The following is a 9454-nucleotide window of genomic DNA, read 5'->3' as shown; positions in this document are numbered from 1 at the left end:
TTTGCATCCGTGGTTGATGCCTTTGTGTTCTCCCCTTTTGGTTTGGATGAGTCCCCTTTGCAGTATGCTATGACGACTTCCAACTCTTCTAGTCATGCAGACTGTCCTCTTGATGAGCCTGTTCTCTCTGATGAGAGTTCCCCTGATTCTTTGAGCTCCTTGGATGTATTAGACAGCCCTACTCGTGCTATTACAGAGCAATTGTCCTCTTCTACAGGTTTTACAGGTTCTGTTTGCTTTCATTGTGAAAAGACATGGCATGTGAAGCATAAATGCTTCAAGTGGATTAGAGAGCAAAAAAGATTGCACTGCACTAGATGTGAGAGCAAAGTCAGTGATGCAGTAGGTGAGACCACTGTTGATAGTGGTATGGTGCATGTAGTTACCCATGATGATGCAGCCGAGTCTAGACTCCTGGCATCGTGTTACCCCGCAGATTACTTGCTCAGTGATACGACCTATACCTTTGATTGGCTTTTAGACAGTATGGCATCTTGTCATGTTACTCCGCATAGAGCTTGGTTCTCTTCTTATAGGGAGGTGGACAAGTGTATTTCTTTGGGCCTTGAGCGGGATTGTTATGTTATTGGTACAGGGAATATACACTTGGCTTTGCCAAATGGGTCTTCCCTTATGCTTCGTGATGTCTTGCATATATTTACACTTAGTAAGAGCCTAATCTCTGTTAGTTAGTTGCATAGTGCAATATATTATGTCTCTCTTGGGGATACTTCATGGAAAATCCGTCGTGGTTGCTTGGTGTTAGTTAGAGGTGCTAGATATGGCAGTGATTATGTAGTACATGTCTCTCATGTGGATGATTCTATGGTTGCAGTTACGCAGCTACCACATGCATTGTTATGGCATTGTCGCCTAGGCCATGTACGGCACACTGAGATGGATGCTTTATGTAATATGGGCTTATTGCTTGCTCTTCCCCATGCTATTTGCCCTCATTGTACTCATGGTCCATGCAGAGCCTCTTTGGCTTATGGCAATCGTGTGAGGCATGCTCCTCTAGATCTAGTCCATGTTGCAGTATATGGACCTATGCCTTCCCAGTCACTTGGTGGAGTGTCATATTTTGTGACCTTCATGGATCATGCTACCCACCGTGTTTGGGCTTACCCTTTGATACGGATTGAGGAGGTTGTTATTATGCTTGACAGGTTTATGGATTCTGCTAGTAGCAGGCCTAGATGTTTGCAAATGGATTATGAGAGTTATGCTATCTCTCTCAGCTTACGGATCTCTTGTTACTAGTACGGTATTGATTTCTTATGCCCACGGTATTATGGGATTGCTCATGGCACGTGCCTGACCTTACAGGTGAAGGTTGTTGCTATGCTTACCATAGCTGGATTATCTTATGGCTTTTGGGTTGAGGCCCTTATGATGGCAGTCTACTTGGTTAATAAGAAGCCGTGCTTGACTTTGGACGCTATTACACCGCATGAGGCATGGAGTGGTATGAGACCCTCCTATGATTACTTGAGGATATTTGGTTGCTAAGCCACTATCGTATGCCACACAAGCCTATGTCACGCAGATGTCTTCTCCTTGGTTATGGTGACTTTACGGCTTACATGTTTTGGGATTTGGATGCCCAGCAGGTTGTATGCAATCGTCATGTTGTCTTTTATGAGACGCAAATACCTCTCAGGCCTCTGGATACACGTTCATTGTGCTTTATGAGTGATTCTACAACCATATGTTAGTCTTCCACTTCGCTGAGGCCACATACTATCTTGAGACATCATCTGACTTGTGTTCGGGATGCTGGCCCTCTTTCAGTGATTGACTCTGGAGAGTTTGGATGCTCTCTGCTGTCTTGTATGTGCCACGCTGATGCTATGCGCTACTCTGATGACGATGATGATATCCTTGTACTCATGAGTTGTGCTGGATTGCTCCATTGTATGGAGCTGCGAGATCACTTGCCTCCTGGATGTCTTGGACTCGGAGATTCCCGCCACTTATTGCACTGCTCGCTTTCCGATTGGGTGTTGGGTGAGGTCATAATTCCTCACCCTATCTCTTTTCTTTTGTTTTGTTTTTTCACTCCTTGGTCCATTGGCCTTTTAGTAGGAGGTTGTTGGGGTAAAAGGCCCTTAGGCCTGCTCATGTACAGTGACCGCCCATATTCTTTATTCATATATATATGAAAGTGCAATAAGGCTGTCATAACATCGTTGACAGCACCTACCTTGTGTGTGCTTTTCTCTCTCGCGTCTCCTGCATCCCTTTCAAATATGATTTCAAATGTTGCGATTAAGTAGCTATGTGATGTTTTACCCTTTGGGGTGTAGAGATTGGGTGAAGCCCAACCACAATTATCTCAAATATTGATGCATAGAAAAGAATACTAGATGCCCTAAGCGATCACACTAACAGTGAGATGACATCAGCCGAGCTTATGACCTCTTCAATAATATCACCTTGTTCATTCTTACAATGTGCACATGATGGACATGGGGAGGGCATTGATGCTAGGAGGTATATTCCATGGTGGATTTCATGAGATCACGGTGGATTCTGTGAGGTTTTGCGGTGGATTCTGTAAGACAATATTTATTTGTCGAGGCTCGTACACAAAGTGGATTCTTTGTGCGAAATGTTGATGGGGATGCCTGTCCTTTTCGAGCGTCACGTTAATTTAATGTACAAGTGGATGATTCCATAGCAGGTGATTCTACAAAATACATGTTTAAGTTAATGGATGTTTATGAGTTTAGAGTGTGCACTCGTATTAAATTAAGGTTAGGACAGAGTTTCAACCCATTTATTTATTTATTAGCTAAAGACTACTAGGTATTCACTTTTATTGGTTTAATTTTATTATTTTCTAACAATTGTGAATGCTTCAGTTGATGTGTAGAGTAAGCAGCAGTGGCATTGGGAAGCACTAGGCGATAGGGTGTATTCAAGTTACTTAGAAAAAATTATCATTTTTGATGGGCGCGCATTTTATCATTAAAGGTGTGGTACTAATATTTATTTAGGCGCGCTTATTTATCAAAGCACTTGACATATATCTATTATTTTGTATGCACATGGACGCGCGGTTTAAATATTCATTATTGGACATTGTATTTGGGCACTGCTCGACTCTTGGGCCGCCCAACCGCTTTATTCTTTATTTGGACAAAAGCAAACACAAAAGCTAAAGCATGCTAATTTTAAAATTGGGCTATCTTTGAGCTTTGAGATGAATAAATTAATAAATACATGCTTTATGGAGCACTCACACAAGGCATGGGGAGATATTATACCTAATTGGTCTTTTTGCCTCATGTCGTGCAAGTCTATTCTTTTGATTTTTGAGCTTAAAATAGAGTTCTTTGTTCTTGGGGACCTTCCGATGCTCGCTACGTATGCATACAATATCCGATTTGCACACCAAGCATAACCTTTTGCGAAAACACGTCGTTAAGCCTCTTAACATCTGTGCAAAAAGACGGGTTTCGTTCAACTGGACATGCTTACGAGTTATAGCATTGTTACCTCAAGTGCACTGTTGGGCTATCTCAAAACATTTGTCTGGCCTTGCTTATGAGACCTTCAATAATTTCACCTTTGTTCATTCAAGATTGAGAGTGGATGTGGAAGATCTAGGGGTGCTAGGGTTTTGAGACGAAAGGCAAAGGACATGACATACCATTCATTCCATTCGATCCTCTTTACCGAAAGGAAGAAATCAAAAGCCCTAAATCTGCATTGAAACGAAGGGGCAGTCTTCGTGCACCCTCTTCCTCCATTTGGGGCTGACTTCCCCCTGCGCAGGTAAGCTCGGGTCTCTGATCCGACCTGCCAGAAGAGGAGAGAGGGCCTCGTCAGGAGCAGGAAAAAGGCAGACAGACTGCACGCAGGAGGTCGGAGAGCCGTAAGCTCCTCGCGGCGGAAACCCTACCGTCTTCGATAGCCTCTCGCCCCCGCGATTGATTTCCTGTCGAACGGCCGCCCCTATCAGGGCCACATCTGCGCACAAGAAGGCATGCAGTGTCTGCATTTGCCTTGAATCAATCGGCACTCAGCAGCAAAGAGGGGAGTGTTTCGGTCCAGGTTGCCTGGGCTTACAGGTTACAGCTAGAAGAAGCCAGGGCTTCTTCTCGTGCCAAGCAAGGTCCCAGTGAAGCCGCCAATCAATCAGACACAGAGATGGCACTGAATGGGCCTTTCAACTAGCTGCACAACATAGTGTGAGGTGGTTAAAGGGAGGGGTGGACCAGACTACAGGTGGTTAAAGGAGGGGTGGAGCTATGGCGGGAGCACCCGCTGCCTCCGCCTCCCTATATGTTGGAGATCTTGACACAGATGTTTCGGAGGCTCAGCTTTATGACCTCTTTTCTACCATTGGTCCTGTTGCCTCCATTCGAGTTTGCCGTGACTCGGTCTCCCGTCGCTCTTTAGGTTATGCATATGTCAACTACAACGCTTCTTTAAATGGTACATATTCACCTGCCAACCTTCAACCCTGCTCGCAGCATGTGATATTCTTGAAGTTTCTTCTATCTTTGATACTCCTTTGTACTTCCACAGTCTCTCATAATAATGATGTATTCGTGGAAGCAAACTCTGAGTTCTGAGAAGACCAACACAAGCAATATGGAAATGCTTTGTATGTTTAAAGTCGATTTTCTCCAGTCAACTATTGCCTAGCATGTATTTGTCTAGGTCAAGTGCCGGGTATGCTTTGAATAAAGGGTCCAGGGTGTCCTAAGTGCTTGAGAGCTGTGGCGGAAAAGGCATATGCTGAGCACATAGATTGCTCGGAGTAGACATAGTGCTGGTTTGATTTGCTACATAAAGAATCGGTTTTAATGGCATTAGTGCAAATAATCTACATTGACACATTTGCCTGTTGTTGCTTGCTTTGTTTTATGTTTACCACCTGCTCCTTGCAAAACATCTTTGTTCAGTAAGTGATGCAGTCCTTTTTTTGGTGTGTCTAATTCATTGTGTTTTTTCTTCCCATCATACTGGTGTCACTCATCATGGCAGAGACTTTTGGTATGTTTCCTAATTTCATTCTCTTCAGCTTTGTTTGGTGTTGTTTTGCTTACCATTTGGGTAACAGCTCATGCTTCTCCTATCCAGCTGCCCGGGCTTTGGAAACATTGAACTACACGCCAGTGAATGGAAAACCTATCAGAATCATGTGGTCACATCGGGATCCAAGTGCCCGCAAAAGCGGTGTAGGAAATCTCTTTGTCAAGGTAGAGAGTCCTTCTTAGAGCTTGTGAATGTCTGCATTTTACAGGGTTGCGAGATTTCAGAGGAATGCTTGTTGTGTGCAGAATATTCCTGAATCTATGGATCACAGAGGTCTGCATGAGCTCTTTAGTCCGTTTGGGGACATTCTTTCATGCAAAGTTGCAACGCAGGATGGAAAAAGCAGAGGCTACGGTTTTGTTCACTTCGAAACGGATGAGGCAGCAGGGCTTGCAATTGAAAATCTTCATGGGAAGCTAATGGATAAGAAAAAAATGTGAGTGGCAGTTTTGATTTTGTCAGACACTTGATTGAGTGGATGCTGCTTAGCCAGCTCTTTCTTTTCCCTGTGTGTGTAACACTGGCTTTTTTCCACAATGTAGTTTTCTCTGTACTGCTTTATGAGTCATGGTGATGACTGGCGTGTCACTGTGTGCCCACAGGTATGTAGCTAAGTTTGTTCGAAGAAGTGACAGGACATATGCAGGAGCAGAGCTGAGATTCACAAACTTGTTTGTCAAGAATATAGACCAGGACATCACAGAAGAGAAGCTGCAGGAGGAGTTTTCTAAGTTTGGAAAAATAACAAATCTTATCATCATGAAGGATGAGAATGGTAATCCAAAGGGTTTTGGATTCATTAACTTTGAAAATCCAGATGATGCAAAGAGAGCTGTAGAGGCCATGAATGGTGCGCAGCTAGGTAAGTTGGTGAGGCTCTACAAGCTATTAAGCTTCAAATTTGATCAAGTCAGGAGGTTAAAGGTGTGGTAATGATCACAACTTCACTCAGGATCCAAGGTTATATATGCTGGACGAGCACAAAAGAAGGCGGAACGGGAACAGTTATTACGGCGTCAATTTGAGGAGAAGCGTCTGGAGCGAATGCAGAAGTATCAGGTTCTGGACTGTGTTTTTTTGCAGATCTAGGGTGGAGAATGTCCCCCCTGGTAATGTTGTAATAGTTTTACTTTCTTGCAGGCATCAAATGTGTATGTTAAGAACCTGGATGATATTGTTGATGATGACTATCTTCGCAAGCAATTCTCTTCTTATGGGACTATAGTATCTGTCAAAGTAATGAAAGATGATAAAGGGATCAGCAAAGGGTTTGGATTTGTGTGCTTTTCGTCTCCAGAAGAGGCTTCAAAAGCAATCACAGAGGCACATGGTGAGAGCTTATTTGCACACTTTTGGCCTTATTGTGAGAATCCAAGGTGTTGTTGCCAACTAGCTGCTTATTCATGTTGTGTCACTTCGTAAATGTGATTAGGTAGTATGATGTTTGGCAAACCAATTTATGTTGCGCTAGCCCAGCGGAAAGAGGTTCGTCGTGCACAGTTAGAACAGCAGTATGCTCAACGGATGGCAGGTTTGGCTGGGCCTCCAGGTGCAATGGTTCCAGCTGCTTACCCGCCGATGTTCTTTCCTGCTCCTCCAGGGGTCATTGCTCCTCTTCCACAAAGACAAGGTATCATGTACCCTGTTGGCATGCGGCCTGGGTGGAGACCTGCATCTGTTCCAACGCCTGGGAGACCAGGCTTTCAGCAAATTCCAGGTCTACCTGTGGTGGGTAGCTCTTCTTATACAGCTATTTGTGTTGCTATCTTCTTTGATTTCCATGTAAGCCAGTTCTTAGTTGTTTACATTGTGTAAATGGCCTGAACTCAGGTACCAGCCGGGCCACGACAACAAAGACAGATAAGGAATCGGGCCAATGGACAGGTGCTTCCACAGGCTGGACCAATGCCTATGGTTGTACCTTTACAGCAGCAGCCTCAGCTGCAGCCTCAAGTAGCTTACAAAGATGTTGCCAGGAACCAGCAGGTAACATCAAGCATTAGGTGTGAAAGACATGGGTCTAGTGTTACTAGTCTGCAATCACATTGATATTTCGCTGCTAATGTTTCAATACAGCATCGTGGGCGTCAGCTACCTAAGTATGTTGCAAATGGGCGAGGACGTGAATCTTCTCTCAGCACTTCTCAGCAGCAAACTGGCGCTGGTGGGTTGGTATCACCACCTGCTATCAGTGGGAATGCACAATCAACCAATCTTGCAGAATGGAGTAGCATGCTTGCAAATGCCCCACCTCAGCAACAGAAGCAGATGTTGGGAGAGCGTTTGTTCCCACTTGTACAGCAGCTTCAGGTAATTCACAAAAATTTCAATCAGAGAGAACCAAAGAATGAATGGTACAGGCAGACAACAGAATGGATGTTACAGGCAAATAATGATCTCTTGAGATTTAACACTAACTCAGAAATGTTGGACATTGCAGTTTGATCTTGCAGGGAAAATAACTGGTATGCTGCTGGAGATGGATAATTCTGAACTCCTCCTCTTGCTCGAGTCACCTGAAGCCCTGGCCTCCAAAGTTGAGGAAGCAGTCCAGGTTCTTCATCAGCACATGAAAGTTTCTCATGAGACATTGCCTGGAGCTGCGCAAGCAGCAGCTGTAGCTTGATGCTTGATTTCTGCTCATGATCGTTTCCACATTATGTTTCCGGCGTAGGTTTTTAGGGTCTGAGTGTTTTGAGAGGATTATTTAATGACCACACATTTATATTATCTTCTGCTCCTGTATTGTGCTGGCACTTTGTCAGCCTTTGAGGATGGTTGATTTTTTGTACCTTGTTCTCATGGTGAGAGAACTGAGAGGTTTTCTTTTCTTAAATGTGCTGTGCCAATAGCTGATGCATGCAGTAAAGTCAGGGACTCCATGAGGATGTCATTTTGACACTGGTTTTCTGTATTTGCTCACTACTTATGACCGAGGTGTTCTAAATTTATTGTCTGAAGGTGTCTCTTGGTCTTGCTCTTTTATCAGGCAACTTCTTGTGCTGTGAAGCAGGAATCCACTTATCAATTGTCTGGTAGCCAGTCTGGAATGGAATGCACTCCTTTTGTTCAGCGTGGTCTTCTTGATTGCTTGAGACCAGAAGTGAATCTTTTAGCTCAGGGGCTGCCAACTGAGCTGGAAATGGATGTTGCAAACTTTTCATCTCTGCCTTTTTGTATAACATTATGTTGAGTCAGTCCTTTGTCAGCTTAATTTTACATGTTATTGTTACTGTGACTCAGACTGATCCTTGAAGTGATCTAGTTTATGCCCTTGCACTGTTGTGACATGCACATCAAAATTCTGGTTGGAAACTTTTCATCATATCCTGACACTTTCAGATGATTCCTTGTTTCCATGGCCTGGAGTGGTTTAGGTGAATTAATGGGTTGTTTGGAAGGTAACGACTTTAGCCACTTGTCCTCTATAGCAGAAAATTATGAAAGGTGTAATACTAATTGTGTGATTCAGTCCAGCCCCTCATCAATCAGCCATTTTGTTCTGTAAACTGTGAATGATAGGTGTGGGGTGTAATATAGTTCGAGCTCAGAAAGCTTTGGAGGCCAGAATCAGAGTATTTGTATGTTGCTTGTATTTGCTAACTCATCCCTCATGCTGTTTCTAGCACACATAGGTGTGGGGTGTGATATAGTTTGAGCTCAGAAAGCTTTGGAGGCCCAAATATTTGTATGGTACTAACTCATCTCTCGTGCTGTTTCTTGCACACATTCTTTTCTAATCTCATTCAGTACAGCCGCTCATCGATCAGCCATTTTGTTATGTAGACTGTGAACAATTGCGTCATGAAATAATGTTTGGTTTCTTTGTGTTGGGGTGTAATATAATTTGAGCTCAGAAAGCTTTGGAGGCCAGAATCAGAGTATTTGTATGTTGCTAATTCATCCCTCATGGTGTTTTCTAGTACACAATCAGTTCTAAGGTGCTTGCTAAACTCCAGGTGAGAAATGAGCATCTTGCACTCATTAGATTGCATGTGACGATGATACTTTTGTATTGAAACTGAAAGTGTTAAGGCTTGCACGGAAGCTACCTCAATATGCCAAGCTTGTACTTAAAAGCCAACTCTCTAGCCTTCTCTTCATGTGGCTCTCATTATGAAGGCTGTTGCTACTTGAAGCCCTTGTATGTTTGTGGTCGTAAGCAATGGTCCTTATTTCTTGCCCATAACCTCTATAAACATTATGGGCATTTTTGATGGACCATTCTGGCCCTGCTTGCTTTCAAAACTTATAAAGCGTCTTGGAGATTCCCTTATCTATTAAACTTTTCCACGTAAAATAGGAAAACCCTGTCCAGCATGGCTTCTCACTTGGGGACCATACAACATTGAGTATCGTCATACACAAAACCAAAAATTTCAGATGGTAAAAGTAAAGGAGA

General features: G+C 43.5%; 1 protein-coding gene across 2 annotated transcripts; it reads left to right on the top strand.

Moving 5' to 3' along the window:
- Nucleotides 1–3678: 3678 nt before the first annotated feature.
- On the top strand, nucleotides 3679–8045 carry LOC148013265 (uncharacterized). 2 transcript variants are annotated; one of them, XM_087667628.1, is made up of 10 exons: nucleotides 3679–4446; nucleotides 5098–5216; nucleotides 5298–5488; nucleotides 5655–5914; nucleotides 6005–6111; nucleotides 6193–6382; nucleotides 6485–6780; nucleotides 6883–7038; nucleotides 7129–7362; nucleotides 7493–8045. In XM_087667628.1, exons 1-10 carry the CDS (start codon nucleotides 4260–4262, stop codon nucleotides 7676–7678), a joined length of 1926 nt encoding a protein of 641 aa, XP_087523754.1. In that variant the 5' UTR covers nucleotides 3679–4259; the 3' UTR covers nucleotides 7679–8045. The 2 variants fall into 2 exon arrangements, with proteins under 2 accessions (XP_087523754.1, XP_087523755.1); XM_087667629.1 differs by lacking the exon at nucleotides 3679–4446 and adding an exon at nucleotides 4589–5010.
- The last annotated feature ends 1409 nt before the right edge of the window (nucleotides 8046–9454 follow it).

This window comes from Lygodium microphyllum, chromosome 26, assembly GCF_053477565.2.
Source record: "Lygodium microphyllum isolate KBCC chromosome 26, Lygodium_microphyllum_v1.1.10, whole genome shotgun sequence".
NCBI lineage: Eukaryota > Viridiplantae > Streptophyta > Polypodiopsida > Schizaeales > Lygodiaceae > Lygodium > Lygodium microphyllum.
The sequence above is the reverse complement of the archived record's forward strand: the minus strand, read 5'-3'. Positions and strand labels throughout refer to the sequence as shown.

What these genes read in the sequence shown, in the direction of transcription:
- LOC148013265 (XM_087667628.1), top strand. Translation starts at nt 4,260, where the DNA reads ATGGCGGGAGCACCCGCTGCCTCCGCCTCCCTATATGTTGGAGATCTT. An exon ending in CTAATGGATAAGAAAAAAAT is followed by an intron (nt 5,489 to 5,654) that starts GTGAGTGGCAGT and finishes GTGTGCCCACAG; the next exon opens with GTATGTAGCTAAGTTTGTTC. An exon ending in ATGTTGCCAGGAACCAGCAG is followed by an intron (nt 7,039 to 7,128) that starts GTAACATCAAGC and finishes GTTTCAATACAG; the next exon opens with CATCGTGGGCGTCAGCTACC.